This window comes from Aaosphaeria arxii, assembly GCF_010015735.1.
Source record: "Aaosphaeria arxii CBS 175.79 unplaced genomic scaffold BU24scaffold_6, whole genome shotgun sequence".
NCBI lineage: Eukaryota > Fungi > Ascomycota > Dothideomycetes > Pleosporales > Aaosphaeria > Aaosphaeria arxii.
This window is the reverse complement of record NW_022983479.1, coordinates 1,148,344-1,163,092: the sequence shown is the minus strand read 5'-3', so window position 1 is coordinate 1,163,092 and position 14,749 is coordinate 1,148,344. Positions and strand designations below refer to the sequence as shown.

Sequence of the window (14,749 nt, the reverse complement as noted above, 5' to 3'; positions counted from 1 at the left end):
GAACATTCAACTGCTCAAAGTACGATTCTCAGTCTGTCCTTCATCGAACACAATGTCTCCTAACACTCCATACCTCACTCTCCCTGGCTCCGGCCAGAAGATCCCCCAGGTCGGATTCGGCTTGTGGAAAGTAGCCCCAGAAGCTGCTGCGGACTTGGTGTACAATGTATGTAGTCCATCCAACGTCGTTACAACAACTCCACTGACTTTAATGACAGGCTATAAAAGCTGGATATCGTCTCTTTGACGGAGCATACGATTACGGCAACGAGAAGGAAGCAGGAGAAGGTATTCGTCGAGCCATCGACGAAGGTCTCGTCGAACGCAAGGACATCTTCGTGACAACGAAACTGTGGAACACCTGCCACAAGAAGTCAGTCCATATCACCCCCATATACCCATGTACATACATCTTTTACGGTGTACTAACCATACCCCAGAGACCGCGCCATCGAAGTCGCAAAACAACAAGTCGCCGACTGGGGACTCTCGTACATCGACCTCTACCTAATCCACTTCCCCGTCGCCTTAGAATACAACCCTTCCTGCACGCGCGTACGTTTCCCACCCCTCCCCTTACAATCCCTCTAACCCGTGTCTTTCCAGGGCTGGTACTACGACGGGCACTCACAGGTCCGCCTCGAGCGCACGCCCATCCGCGACACATGGGAAGCCCTGGAAGCCGTGCACGCAACGGGACTCGTCAGGAACATCGGTGTGTCGAATTTCAATTCGCAGGCTATTCTCGATATCTTCACGTACGCGAAGGTGAATCCGTGTATGCTTCAGATTGGTAAGATTGACTGGCAGAATCTCTATTTCTTTGGTGACGGCGCGAAATGCTAACGCGGGTGTGTGTATAGAACACCACCCCTACCTCGTGCAGCGCAACTTGGTTGATTTCTGTAAAGACCAGGGCATGTTGGTGACGGGGTACTCGTCATTCGGACCGCAGTCGTTCCTCGAGCTGCCGAAGACTTTCCCTACGAAGGCGGCGCAGACGCCGTCGCTGTTCGAGCAACCCTTGATTATCGATCTTGCGAGGAAGTATAACAGGTCTGTGGGACAGGTTCTGCTGCGCTGGGCGACGCAGCGAGGTATCTGTGTGATCCCGAAGAGTAATCGCACGGACAGGATGGCGGAGAATCTGGATGTCGTGGGGTTTGATCTGGAGCAGAGGGAGCTGGATGCTATTGCGGAGTTGGATATGGGGCTGCATTTTAATGATCCGGGTGTGTATCTTCCTGGCAAGCCGCTCAGGCTTTTCACATAGACGGAAACTGTCAGTCCCGGCTGGTGGTCATGATATTAACATAGACTATTGCCAACTAACGCTAAATACAACGAATAAAATGCACAGAATGTCAACAACCAGAATCCGCTTGTAGAGTCTTTCACCAAAGAAAAGAATGAGTTACCTCTTGTGCGATCAAATGTATACATCATCCATATGACCTTATATTGCACTGCGTGCAGACAGTACCCCATCCTCCTCAATACTCCTCAATATCCTCAACACCCTCTCCCCTCACTGACGCAAGGAAGAATCGAACTCGCCACCATGAAACACTTATCCAATGCCGAACGGCACGCAGGCTAAGAATATACGAGATGCAATCACCTAGGCTACCACGCAGACCGAACCAATCAGTCTTCCCGGACTTCTGTGTCGTTTGGGGGAAGAGGGTAGCTGTGGAACACGTAGTGCGGAGGAGGTTGGCGGGAGTGGGATGGATATGTGTGCGCGTTCGTGTACACGGGGAAGGGGAAGGGGTTCATTCAAACGGTTAGACGGTTGAGTGGTAGTCGTGATGGGTTGTTAAGATGGTTGTATTAGGAGTGTCGGGCGCAGTGATTTGAATGGTGGGAAGGGTATACTAGTCAGTGAGGTTTTAGACTTGATAGAGCGAATCATTGAGTGAATGATTTATCCATCCATGAACAAGAGTTTGACACGAAGACAACACATCACAAGTAACCAAAGACCTTGATTGTAAAAAAGCTTTTCATTCTTTCCCCCCTCGTCATCGCATTCTTTGTTTTCTTTCCGTCATTCATAGTCGTTCTTTGGCGGCGGACTGCAGTCTTGCGTCTGGCTACACTAACTACAGGATGTTTGAACCCTCATCTCCTTCCACCTCCGCTCGAATTCACCCAGACATTACAAAAGACCAAGTGTTTTTTGTTTTCCTCAAAAGAAGACAGGATTGTAACTCATTTTGCTTCGTGAATAAGTATCGTTCTGCTTGCCGTTTTTTGTCGACCTCGTGCTGGAAGTAGGATAAACGTTTCCGAGGAAAGAGGAAAAAAGGAAAAGACATGACCACATAAGGAGAGGGACGAGAATGAGAGAGAGAGAGAGAGAGAATATTTGAGCTCCAAGTCTATCGAAAAATGCCGCAAAAGGGAATCATTGACAATCCAGCACTACCCCGGCGGCGTTCATTTTGTAAAACTACACCAGTTTTTTTGTGTCCCATTTCACGCCTGAGAAAACGCAAAACCCCTCGGGCATTCACTTAGCAACCAACCAGCACCAGCCGCAACCCGCACCAAACATTTGAATTGGATGGAAGACATTTAGCGGGTGGCGAAGGCCTTGGTGACGACCCTCTTGAGAGCGAGCTCCTTCTTCTTGAGGTCCTCGGCGGGGGCGTCCTCGATCTCGAGCTGGGCCATGGCGTCGCTGAGAGCGGACTCGATCTTCTCCTTCTGGCCACGCTTGAGCCTGATGGAGGTGGTGGGGTCGGAGACCATCTCCTCAACGCGGGAGATGTAGGTCTCAAGCTGCTGCCTGGACTCGAACTTCTTGCTGAAGGCCTCGTCGCTGGTCTTGAACTTGGCGGCGTCTGTTGCGTCGTTAGTCACAGCCCAGATGTGTAGTGGGTCATTCATTTAGACTTACCGTTGATCATGTCCTCGATCTCAGTGGATGAGAGCTTACCAACGGAGTTGGAGATGGTGATGTTGGCGCTGCGGCCGGAGGTCTTCTCGGTGGCGGTGACCTTGAGGATACCGTTGACATCGACCTCGAAGACGACCTCGAGGACGGCATCACCAGCCTTCATGGGAGGGATGGGAGCAAGAGTGAACTCTCCGAGAGAGGTGTTGTCCTCGCAGTTGACACGCTCACCCTGGTAGACGGGGAACTGAACGGTGGTCTGGGAGTCCTGGACAGTGGTGAAAGTCCTGAAATGGTTGTTAGCCTCTAAACCCATTGGACAAAATCGGGCTTGGGGATTAAGCAGATTGATAAACTGGAAAATACGAACCTCTTCTTCAAAGTAGGGACGGTAGAACCACGGGGAACGACGGGAGCGAAGATGTTACCCTCCATGGCGACACCGAGGGAGAGAGGGACGACATCGAGGAGCAAAAGGTCAGCGGTGTCGGCGGAGGTGGCCCTTCCGGAGAGGATACCGGCCTGGACGGCAGCACCGTAGGCGACGGCCTCATCGGGGTTGATGCTCTTCTCGAGCTTCTTGCCGTTGAAGAAGTCGGAAAGGAGCTTCTGTATCCTGGGGATACGGGTGGAGCCACCAACGAGGACGATCTCGTCAACCTTGGACTTGTCGAGAGAGGCATCCTTGAGGACCTGCTCGACGGGCTGGATGGTGCCGTTGAAGGCCTTGGCGTTCAAGTCCTCGAAACGGGCACGGGTGATGTTGGAGTTGAAGTCCTCGCCATCGAAGAGAGAGTCGATCTCAACGGTGGTCTGGGTAGCGTTGGAGAGAGTACGCTTGGCACGCTCGCAAGCAGTTCGGAGACGGCGAAGGGCACGAGCATCGCTGGAGAGGTCTGTGTTCCAGTTAGAATTTGTAAAGTAAGCATGTCATGAGATATGCAGATGATTGCAACATCTCGGACCTCGCAGAAACTGCATAGCTCCCTGTGGTCGCCCCCAAGCTCTTATGCTCTAAAGCAGAGAGAAATGGTTGCAAGGATAGTTGTAGTCCGCATAATGAGATGAGCAGATACAACATCTCGAACTTTGCAGAAACTGCACAACTCCTTTTGTTCGCTCCACCTTCTTATGCTGTAAAGCAACGAAATGGTTCCAAAGGGAGTTGTAGTCCATAAAATGAAGTATTGGGTGTCCAGACATCGCATTGGCAGTGCATGTCTGAAGGCAGTGAAAAACCGGAGACAGGAAAAATTACTCACCCTTCTTGGTCTTCTTCTGGAACTCCTTCTTGAAATGATCAAGGAGGTTGGTATCGAAGTCTTGGCCACCCAAATGGGTGCTGAAGTGTGTCAGTTATGAATCCTATTTTGCGTTGTTATCAAAAAAAGACTTACTCTCCGGCAGTAGCCTTGACGGTGAAGACACCGCCCTGGATGTGGAGGAGGGAGACATCGAAAGTACCACCACCCAAGTCGTAGATGAGGACGTTCCTCTCCTTCTCAGACTTGCCGGAACCGAGACCGTAGGCGATGGCAGCGGCGGTGGGCTCGTTGATGATACGGAGGACGTTGAGGCCGGCGATGGCACCGGCGTCCTTGGTAGCCTGACGCTGGTTGTCGTTGAAGTAGGCGGGGACGGTGATGACTGCCTTCTCAACCTTCTTTCCGAGCTTGGTCTCGGCAACTTCCTTCATCTAAATTTTCTTTATGTCAGTGTCCGGTCCGTTGCGCGGGGTAACTTTTGGGGGGGCGGAATTTGAGAGGGAAAAAGAACGTACCTTGACGAGGACCATGGCGGAGATCTCCTGGGGGGAGAAAGTCTTGGTCTCACCCAAGTACTCAACCTCGACGACGGGGTTGCCGCCCTGGTCGACGACCTTGAAGGGCCACGACTGAACGTCCTTCTTGACGGTCTCGTCGTCGAACCTGCGACCAATCAATCGCCTACAAAAGTCAGCACCAATGTCGCTCGAAAAATTTTCCATGCAGTTGTAGGCGGTCTTACTTGACATCGAAAACGGTGTTCTCGGGGTTCATGGCGGCTTGGTTCTTTGCGGCCTCACCGATCAAGCGCTCCTCGCTGGTGAAAGAAACGAATGAAGGGGTGGTGAAGCTACCCTGCTCGTTGGCGACTGTAAAACGGGGAGAAAAAATTAGCCAAAGGCGATTCGCATTGTCGCAAAGGAAAGGGGATTCGTACTGATCTCGACATTGGTGCCCTCGTAGTTGGCAACGCAAGAGTAGGTTGTGCCTATTTGTGCTCGTTAGCGATGATGATCGAAAAATTCCGGCGGACCAGAACAACAAAAAAATATTGTCATTCTGATTCCAGAGAAACGTACCAAGATCGATGCCAATGGCACCCTCGTAAACTTCGTCACTCATGATGTCGTTGTGTGAAAAGGACTGATTGAGAGAGAGTGTTGTGGGGGAGGATGGAGGGTTGAAGGCGGTGGGCGAAGTGGGCGAACTTTTTGTGAGGATAGCGCGAAAAATCCAACGAAATCTTGGCGCTTCAGCCCGGCGACTAAGTTAACCCAGGCCGAGGGGAAAGGGTAGGAGTGGTAGGGCAGGACTGCCGGAGCCGTAGTTGTAGCGCAAGCGCCTGCAAGAAATTCTTTTCATACACTTCGCCTCCCGAGGATTGGACTAGTGAATTCTTCTGCAACGGTTTCAACGTTTCGAGAGATCTTGTTGAGCCGGTCAATGGCGTTCAAAGGGCTGTCAGATGTGAGGATTCGAATATTCGTGCCCCGCCTTTCGCCTCGAACCGTTTAGTTTGGACGTGTATGCAACTGGAGGGGCCAAATAATGCTTTCTTTATGTCTGCATATGTCAAAATCCTAATGCTCATCGAAACTGAATTATGCGCTCGCTATCTGATAAGTGATCCATGTCATGCCAGCAATTCATCACATATATGTTGGGTATCTAGTTGGGTATAAGGGAAATCGTTGTAATAAGCCATGGAGTCTCTCTATCGACAAGATATGTATGCTACGACCCTATAAAACATCACATGAAACGCCATGATTCCCACCATGCAAAAGGAGAAATGTACAGCAGTACCCAAACTCCACATGAATTCGTTAGTGCCTCTTTATTGCTCTTGATCTGCATGTCCCCCATCCGCTGTTATCGCGCGCGCCATCACAGCAGGTGTGCCATCGTACCTTCGTGATCAGCCTTACACACCGTTGTCGTGAAAGACGAAGTTAATGTCTTTCGGCCTCCTGGTGTTGTACTTGACGAACTTGTCATCTCCCTCTGGTCTCTCGCGCTTCGTGTTGCTTGTCAACATGGATTGCAGGCTGACACACACGCTCTCCACGTTGTGCACCGGTGACCAACCTTCCCGGGCAAGCATGTCGAGACAGATGATACCGTTGCTGTAGATGTGTGGGTGTAGGGGAATCGGCCGTGAGGGCGTTTGGACGGGTGTGAAGACGACTTCTGGAGCCTGGATTGTATTGTCCGAATCAGCGAATGTCTTTGGGATAGATGTTACTACATAGAAAGGGGAAGTGTACCTCGATGGGGTAGTTGCCGCTGAAAGTAAATTTCAATCTATAGGTTTCATCCTTGTAGATTGGGTTGTCGTCCATGACTTGGATGTCCATGAGCCATTCTTTCAGGTCGTCGGCCTTGACGAGGGTTATTCCTGGGGGTAATTTCTCGTTCAACTGTCCATGCCACAGTTAGCCAAATCGAACCATATACAAGACATTGTGTGTTGTGGAGGAATCGTAGAACGTCGATGAGGAGGTAACGGGAGACCGAGGACTCGACTAGAGCAGGAGTATGGCGCAGATGTATATCGTACCTTGATCAGTTCCTAGGGATCACAGAGTCAGTCTGTAAGCTCTACAAGACTTAAAAACGAATCTACAGGGCAGGGTATAGCTTCCAACATACCTTTTGTAACCGCTTCGTCGCAAACATCTTTGCTGCCTTTCCTTCGAGCTTTCCTGCCTCGAGGGTTTATGTTCCGTGATAGTCGCCAGGTGGGTATAGAAGCGGAGAGGTATCTTGAACTCGTGGGTAGAATTGGCAGTCGCTGGCTCGCTCTTTGGGCTTGATTTAAGGCAGACGTAGAGATAGGTAGGTGGTGTGGAGGTGCAAGCCTGGCGAACAGACGGCGAACCACGTCGATAGCGGGGAACACTCAATCAAGTAGGCACAAACAAACGAGATTACAATCGCAATCCGCTAGAAAGGATAGAACAGGAGGATGTCGAAATATGTAGTCCAATATGGCCCTGCGAAAAGTATAATCTTAAAATAGGATGCAGTGGTCGTACACTGGAGGTTCCTTGCTTGGTAGGCGATGGAGCTCCCGAGCTTAGAGGAACATAGGCCAGCGAACGTCAGTCAATTCCAAGACTGTCGACCCATGGATTTATTTCCCAAAAAGTATTCACACGTGATTATGATTACGGTCTGTTAAGGTAAAGAATCTCATATTTCACTCATACATGTACAAACAGTATCAAAGAGCATGTCGTTGGTATGTCAATTCTCATCGATTGATTGGTTATGTACCAAAGGTGCGTTGTCCGCCGAGCACCCGTCGCAAATGCGCACGCCATAGCGAAGCTTTTGTCCAGAATCCTACATAGAAAATAGCCCATCGAAAATGATGACAGTGAATGAAAAGCCCCCAAGTATATCACAAGAAAGAAAAAGGTACGCCGTGGATGATGTAAAGATGGTTATGAAAACTCATGAGTAGAACGCGCCCTTCTGAAAGCTCTCGACTCCCATGTCACCCGCCTTGCCCTTCACCTCGGGGGCCTTCTCGGGCTGCTTTGCGTTTACAAGTGTTGCCGCTTGGCTGTTGGCCAAACTGGTGTTTGTCATGGTTTGGGTTCTGCTGCCGGCAGGGCTGCCGGCCTGGCTGCCGCTAGTGATAGCGGCAGGTTGTCGTCGCTGGATTACTTCCAGATAGACACCTGGGAGATAGCCCATCCTGCCATCTCGTGCGCGGCATCGCCACCACTCTGATGCGTTGCCCATTGGGTCTGTCTTGCTGAGAACAGCAACCATGTCGCCCTTCTTGACTGCAAGGTCAAGACCCTGTACAGAGTTCATGTTTGTATCAGGGGTGAAATCGTATAGCAATCGGCAAAACTCGAGCTTGTTCGGGTCGAGCTGTTCGCCGTATGCCTGTGGGTTCTCCAACATCCTCTTCTTCTCTTCCTCCTCGTGTGTCCTTGCGAGGGCCTTGATGAGTTTGCCCATCAAGTAGGGGAGACCGAAGACAGCCAACATGAACATGATGAATGGCTTTCGCGACGGTCTTGGGTTGGGGCTGCCGTCCGGGTTGCGCCCGGAGAAAGCCGCGAAGTTTGCTGGTGTGAGCTCACCCGAAGACGCGGGTAGGGGTCGTCCTGTGAGTTTTGCAATGGCGGTCCGTATCCATCGCATAATTGTGAAGATGCCGAGGACTGAACCGAGAGTCTGTCGTAGGTTTCCGAACTGCTCGGCCACAGATACCATCGCTGCCTACCGTTAGCACGTCTGGAATCAATACGTCACGATTATTGGGTGCTTACCAAAGAAGGACGAGTGTGTCGCCATGTATGTGCTCTCTAGCATCTGCGCGAATCCACCAAATGCGCCAACGATGCCTTCAATCAGCTGGAAGGTCGCCTGTGTGCTCTGGCCGAAGGACTGTGTAAGGCTTTGGTTGTTGGGATCGCCGGGCATGCCCATTCCCCCGTACATGCCACCCATTCCCATCCCCATCCCCATGCCTCCCATACCTCCCATGCCTCCGTACATGCCGCCCAAACCTCCGCCGTACATCGATCCGTAGGCGCCGCCACCTAACCGCGAGTAGGGGGATGAATATGAGTTGTAGCCTCCATAGCCACTGCTGTAGGGCGAACCGTATCGATTTGCGTTCATTGTGGAGTAGTTGGTGGCATTGCGGTTTGCCACGGAGTTGAGGGCGTTTGGCAGTTCAGGTAACGGAGGCGGTGCCGCTCCCGATGCTGTGGGTACCGCAGCAGCGCTAGATGAACCAGTGAGGCCTGTATCAATGTCAGTCTGGAGGGTCGCGGCGATGGGTCGGGGTTGGAAGTTTGGGCGATGCCGGGAAATGAGAATACATACCAACCGAGGCACTGGTTTGGCCTCCACTGGTCTCCCAGGGCTTTGGTGGTGATCCGGAGGCCATGGTAATGGCTAACCGCGCCTGCGCAAGGCGATTTAAAGGGGTTTTCGTGTAGTTCTAGTTGGTACTGTGTATGCGACGCGAACTTGCGATGATGGATGTGAAGTGGAACAGCAGTTGGGATGGGTGTCGACGTCAAGGGAAGGGCAGAGGAAAAGGTAGGCCGGACAGGTCAAGGGCTTGGATGGTAGATATGGCCACGGCCTATGACTGGCACTGGCACTGGCGTTGCTGGGACTGGCGCTGCGCTGGGGGGAGGCTCGGCTGGGGGATTCCCTCAAGGGCAAATTAAGTTGGCTGGTTGGCTGCACTTGTACGAGTAGCGACAAGCGAGTTTGCGGGGTTGACCGAATCTCGGATTTATTGTGCCTCAAACGATCCAACAAAGAAGTGCGAACAGACACGTTTGGCTGCAGTAGTCCAGATTAGAAGAAGAAGAAGAAGAAGAAAAAAAGGTGAAGTTGAGATCTGTGAATTAATGATAAAGAGAAGTTTTGTCTATTACACGAGGCAGAAGATGGCAGTCACCTGCCTGTAGGTGGAATGGGATGGATGCTGTGTATGATGAATCTTTCGCCATCGTTCCTTCCTTTCTTTCTTCCTCGGTCGGATCCGTTCCCGTTGTCTTTATCGTGGCCTGTGATTGGACAGATGGGATGGATCTGGACTAATGATGGATTGGAAATGGCAACTCCAGCCCAATTCTTCCTCTTTCGATTCTCCGTACCTCGGCCCAGTTTTCCCTCTCACAAGCCTACACTGTTCTTGTCACACACATCGCTTTCTCCGGCCCATACGTCGATCCTAATGCTGTTCGCACGAGCTTGAGACCCCTAATCGCCTTAATTACCTAGGCATGTCCTTTTTCGCTATTATTGTTGATGACAATTGCGCCTGCTGTCCAGCTCTCTGTTCTGAAAGGTTAGGTCAGTACGTATGCGGCGATTGTATATTACCTACCCCATACAAAGGGCGAGCCCCATACCAGGTAGCGTCATCATCATCGCCATGTGACAGTACACACCATACCCACAGTATCGTAAACACAACAAACGTACGGAGTAGTACGTTCGAACACCTGAACTCGCATATCAAACCAGATCATTCCACCTCAATCCAAGTATCTCGACGTTGTATCGTAAACATCGTCACCTCATCCGTCCAAGTACATGGGCACGAAACCTTCATGATGCGTTGACGTGGCCCGACAACGTTGGAATCATCCACCTATTCTTTTAATTTGTAGAAAGAGATAGTTTGGGGGCCTCATTTCATCCACAGATCAAGGTCGTGGATGTGGATGCGTACAGGCGTTGCCTAACGGCTTGACAGCCAACGATACATATGCTCTTCTCCCGGTCGTCCTGCGAATAGCCTTGCCGCTGATTTAACTTTTTGGACTTGGACTGTACATGTACAAAGTAGCGCACGGTTGCCCTCAAATACAGATTCCCTTCATCAAGTTCCTCATGGGCCCCTTTACACGCCATCGCGTAGGGCATCGCAATATCTTGCACGGCTGACAGAGGGCTTCGAGCATCAGGAGGCAGAAGAGTGGAGGTATCTCATTGCAGAGTCTTGAAAGCCTGATTGCGAGAGATCATGCTTGTATGCTGTGGTCCCTTGAAGGTCTGATGTCTTCGTGCAGTCGCGGTGTAGAAGAAATCACGGTAAAGTTGCTATGGGTAAGGGAAGCACGCCCCAGGAACGTATTTACCACACATTAACGATCTGGCGAAAATCATGAGCTGGGAGACAGAATTTGATAATGGTGATAGAACGAAGCAATGCTATGATGATAAAAGTGATATCACCACAGCTGAAGAATGTTAAAGTGGATGAAGTCGTAGAGCTCAAGTGCACCATTTCACAAGAGGGAACAACTCGCTGGACAGATTGATGGCAAGATGTGTACAAGAAGACTTTGGTGTACTCGTAAGATAATATGACATTGAATCTATCAGCTACGTAAAGAGGCGTATGGCAAAATGGGGTATCATATGCTAAAATTCTAACGGGAGATAGAAAGAGTGAGGGAAGGCAGGCGACAAGACGAGGTCGGGTCCGAATTGCTGAAGAGATTTCATCACATATCAGCCAGCGCTGGCAAGACATGCGACACTTCGAGCATGCGACAGTCCCATGTCGACTTCAGAACCCGTCCAAGTCAATGAAGCGATCTCAATTCATCTTCTCCAAACCCCGTTCTCCGACGACGCCCTTCCAGCGAATGGTATGCCTCGAGGCCGTGAAAGACAGCGAGAAACTCTAAAATCTACTGACAGGTCAGCAATGCATCGCGAAAGTCAATGAATAACAAAGAATATGCGAAGAAGTTGTGTCAGATGTCCGTTTAGATCATTGCCCCTGCAAGCAGAGGCTGACATAAGAGGTACCAGAAATATTGTATGTATTGGAAAAATTCATCATTGCAAACGATAAAACAAATAAAACAGAGGGGAGCGTTAAACGTACCTTTTGAAGTTGCTGTTGATGAAGAGATGAGGTCACGTCTCGATTTCGAAAATTTATGGCCAGGATATCCGCCAAGACTGGTCTGTGCGTTTTCGCCCACAAACCACTCAGAATTCCATCGCACCCGAGAACTTCAAGACTTCTCTATCCACGTCCTCATCAACTAACCTCCAGCAAATTTATTCGCCATGGGGTATGTATTACCCTTCGAATGCGCCGTTCTATCAATGCTAATCGAAATGCCACAGTCGTCTTCACTCCAACGGAAAGGGCATATCGTCCTCTGCCATCCCTTTCTCTCGCCAGCCCGCGTCGTGGCTCAAGACCACCCCCGAGGCCGTTGTTGAGCACATCTGCAAGTTGGCCAAGAAGGGTGCTACTCCCTCCCAGATCGGTGTTGTCCTCCGTGACAGCCACGGTGTTGCCCAGGTCAAGGTCGTCACCGGTAACAAGATCCTCCGCGTAAGTTAACATTGAAAAATTGGGATGAAATGGGACATTTTCGCTAACGAACGCCCACAGATCTTGAAGAGCCACGGTACGATAATTTACCCCATTTGAAGCGCAAGTCGTCAGCAGCTCTGCCATTGAATTGGACATCTGTCGCGCTATATAAACTTGCCTCTTGTTAGTTCAAAGCTGACAGAGAGCACTATTTAGGCCTCGCTCCCCAGCTCCCTGAGGACCTCTACATGCTTATGTACGTATAAGATTGAGAATATCTCTAGACCTTCACTAACAACCATCACAGCAAGAAGGCCGTCGCCGTCCGCAAGCATTTGTCGACCAACCGCAAGGACAAGGACTCCAAGTTGTACGTCAATCCTATGAAAACCCGGAAGGAAACCAACTAACGATTTGTAGCCGCCTCATTTTGATTGAGTCCCGTATCCACCGTCTCTCCCGTTACTACAAGACCGTCGGTGTCCTCCCCCCCACCTGGAGGTACGAGAGCGCCACCGCCTCCACCCTCGTCGCATAAACAGCGAACTAGGTTGTGGATATTCGAGTGGATGGAGGATGACCGCTTGGATGGAGTTCACGGTTACGGATGTTGGCCTGCTTTTAGCGCCACTTATATCTTAACGGATGCCCATGGCTGGAATGAATAAAAGCACCATACCCTGACTTTTCAATGCTCGTGTTTATTTGTATCGTGAAGAAATGTGACTTTTATCGTTTCCCTACAATCATTGGGTATCTCTTTTGCAGTGACCTCGTACGCGCCCATGTATAGACGCTGCCCTTCCGCCGTGCGTCCACTTTGATACTGCTTCATCCACTCCCAGCAAAGCTTCTCTCTGTGCTCCGACCTACCAGTCTAGAACCAACGTTCCGCTGGCTCCAGTAGTACTTCTGAAATATTCTCATGCATGCTATATCGTTCAATCCTCTCACGGCCCTTCAATCTCCAAACTCTTCTGCGCGAGAAATTCGCTGAGCCACTTCAACGGCTTCTCAGGCCTGAAACACACGAATCAGCAATCTTCCTCTTCACATTTGCGCATTTCGTGTCGAATCCAAACTTACTCAATCGTAATCAAATGCTTCATAGCCTCCAACAAATGCGGCGTGACATTCTGGTTCAGATAAACCCTCGTAGGACTGCCATGGGGAATCGCATGCGTGGGAGGAGCCTGCGGACCAGAACTAGGATGGGGAGAGTTCCGCGCAGATGTTGAGGTCTGGACGGGCGCAGGTTGCGGGGTGAGCGCCGCCTGGGAGGGAGGTTGCGGCGTTTGGTTGTGGGGTGTTGGGGGTTGCTGGACTTCGGGTGAGTCTTTCATTTCGATGTCTGCGGCGGGGAGGGTTGGTGGTGCGGATGAGAGGTCTGGTGCTGTGGTTGTTGGGGTGGGCTCGCCGTTGAGGGTGGGCTCCGCCGTGGGAGGGGGGTTTGGCGATGGATCGGCCATTGGAGAGGATGTGAGGGTTTTGGAGGTGGGATTTGACGCGTCGAGTGGTGGTTTTGAGGGTGTGCTGTGCGGCTGTTGAATGCGCGTTGTGGTGGACGTGAATTGAGTATGGAGCTTGATGTTCGGAGATGGTGTGGAGATTGGCCGGCTGGGTCTCGGTTATCATTGGACATCGGTCTCCCTTCGTCCTCAACATCGTCCTCTTTGGATTCTGGAGATTTGAAATTGACTGCTTTGAATTTTATACAGTTATTCTAGACCTTGGATAAGCACCGGGATAGATATAAGGGGATTCAGATATGGTGGCGCTGTTGATCTGTTTTTGTTCTGTTAATTGGAGCCATTGCAACTACCATAGCTTCGAACCAAGAAACAGCGAATAAGTCAGTTAACATGACACCTTCTTACTCCACAAACAAAGCTACGCGTCATCAATGTATTCGTGATATTTCTTTCATTCCACATTCAATCTCAATATTTGAGTTACCCACTGTCCATTCATACCACGTATCCTTCGTTTCTTCATCCATACCTCTCTTGTCGGGCTCGTACCAGTGTATGACACGCTACATCTCGAATTTTGATTGATCAAATTGTCTAAACAGACGAAGGAAAGATGACAGGAATAGGTTGTCGACATAAAGAATGCTCCTCGTGTGCTCAAATTTGTTCTCGGCCATTGGTTTTCAGGGTGCCGCCAATCAACATGATAGAATATGAGAACATAGTCGCGAGAGACGAATACCGCTGGTATCAAACGAAGAGAAGGGTAAGTGATCATGTCTTCTATCAGAATAAAGTCTCATATAGCGACTGTCAGTATCCCCAAATTCTCCAGTCACAAGCTAAAGCCGCCGCACCCTCACTCTTCAACCTTCCGCTCGAACTTCGTGAGATGATATATGAATACGTCTTTGAATGCACCCATCATGTCAAATTCAAAGGTCTCCGCGGCCAACCCAATGGCACGGAGTTGATGCGCCTGCCCCAGTCGTCATCGATTGGACTATTGATGGCTTCCAGAGCTACGTAGTTCGAGGCTCTGCCTTCTCTCTACAAGCATGCAACATTCGTTTTCGAGGATGCTGACCAGATGGGAGATATCCTACTTTCGATTGGGCCTGGTCGATTATTGATCCGTAAAATTCAACTTAAAATCCTCCAAGTGAACCAACAATTGGTATTTCATTACCTTTTCCACTGTACAGGACTCTGGCAGCTACTCATCGGACCTTGGTGTCACAATAAGTCGACAGGCGCACGAAGGAGCTCTTTTCCG

The 14,749-nt window shown here is 50.4% G+C and overlaps 6 protein-coding genes across 6 annotated transcripts; 2 read left to right on the top strand and 4 right to left on the bottom strand.

Moving 5' to 3' along the window:
• Positions 1–52: 52 nt before the first annotated feature.
• Positions 53–1,273, top strand: BU24DRAFT_483272 (Aldo/keto reductase; the record flags this gene model as incomplete). Its single annotated transcript, XM_033533275.1, has 5 exons — positions 53–166; positions 219–373; positions 441–555; positions 607–793; positions 864–1,273. 5 exons carry the CDS (start codon positions 53–55, stop codon positions 1,271–1,273), a joined length of 981 nt encoding a protein of 326 aa, XP_033381839.1.
• A 1,132-nt stretch (positions 1,274–2,405) lies between these two features.
• Positions 2,406–5,491, bottom strand: BU24DRAFT_239258 (heat shock protein-like protein). Its single transcript, XM_033522262.1, has 9 exons — positions 5,247–5,491; positions 5,105–5,155; positions 4,910–5,036; positions 4,683–4,848; positions 4,300–4,598; positions 4,165–4,244; positions 3,273–3,798; positions 2,906–3,189; positions 2,406–2,849 (listed from the first exon to the last, which is right to left on the bottom strand). The coding sequence occupies exons 1-9, from the start codon at positions 5,287–5,289 to the stop codon at positions 2,581–2,583; spliced, it is 1,845 nt and encodes a 614-aa protein (XP_033381838.1). The 5' UTR covers positions 5,290–5,491; the 3' UTR covers positions 2,406–2,580.
• Positions 5,492–5,845: 354 nt separating this feature from the next.
• Positions 5,846–7,263, bottom strand: BU24DRAFT_424506 (UBC-like protein). Its single transcript, XM_033528522.1, has 4 exons — positions 6,820–7,263; positions 6,728–6,739; positions 6,435–6,587; positions 5,846–6,364 (listed from the first exon to the last, which is right to left on the bottom strand). Exons 1-4 carry the CDS (start codon positions 6,844–6,846, stop codon positions 6,092–6,094), a joined length of 465 nt encoding a protein of 154 aa, XP_033381837.1. The 5' UTR covers positions 6,847–7,263; the 3' UTR covers positions 5,846–6,091.
• A 199-nt stretch (positions 7,264–7,462) lies between these two features.
• On the bottom strand, positions 7,463–9,575 carry BU24DRAFT_493966 (uncharacterized protein). The gene is made up of 3 exons (XM_033534004.1): positions 9,022–9,575; positions 8,460–8,939; positions 7,463–8,405 (listed from the first exon to the last, which is right to left on the bottom strand). Exons 1-3 carry the CDS (start codon positions 9,083–9,085, stop codon positions 7,627–7,629), a joined length of 1,323 nt encoding a protein of 440 aa, XP_033381836.1. The 5' UTR covers positions 9,086–9,575; the 3' UTR covers positions 7,463–7,626.
• Positions 9,576–11,745: 2,170 nt separating this feature from the next.
• On the top strand, positions 11,746–12,748 carry BU24DRAFT_442549 (40S ribosomal protein S13; the record flags this gene model as incomplete). The annotated part of the gene is made up of 6 exons (XM_033530537.1): positions 11,746–11,750; positions 11,806–12,019; positions 12,080–12,095; positions 12,218–12,257; positions 12,309–12,371; positions 12,422–12,748. 6 exons carry the CDS (start codon positions 11,746–11,748, stop codon positions 12,537–12,539), a joined length of 456 nt encoding a protein of 151 aa, XP_033381835.1. The 3' UTR covers positions 12,540–12,748.
• On the bottom strand, positions 12,653–13,551 carry BU24DRAFT_424503 (uncharacterized protein). Its single transcript, XM_033528521.1, has 2 exons — positions 13,088–13,551; positions 12,653–13,021 (listed from the first exon to the last, which is right to left on the bottom strand). The coding sequence occupies exons 1-2, from the start codon at positions 13,468–13,470 to the stop codon at positions 12,952–12,954; spliced, it is 453 nt and encodes a 150-aa protein (XP_033381834.1). The 5' UTR covers positions 13,471–13,551; the 3' UTR covers positions 12,653–12,951.
• Positions 13,552–14,749: the final 1,198 nt, after the last annotated feature.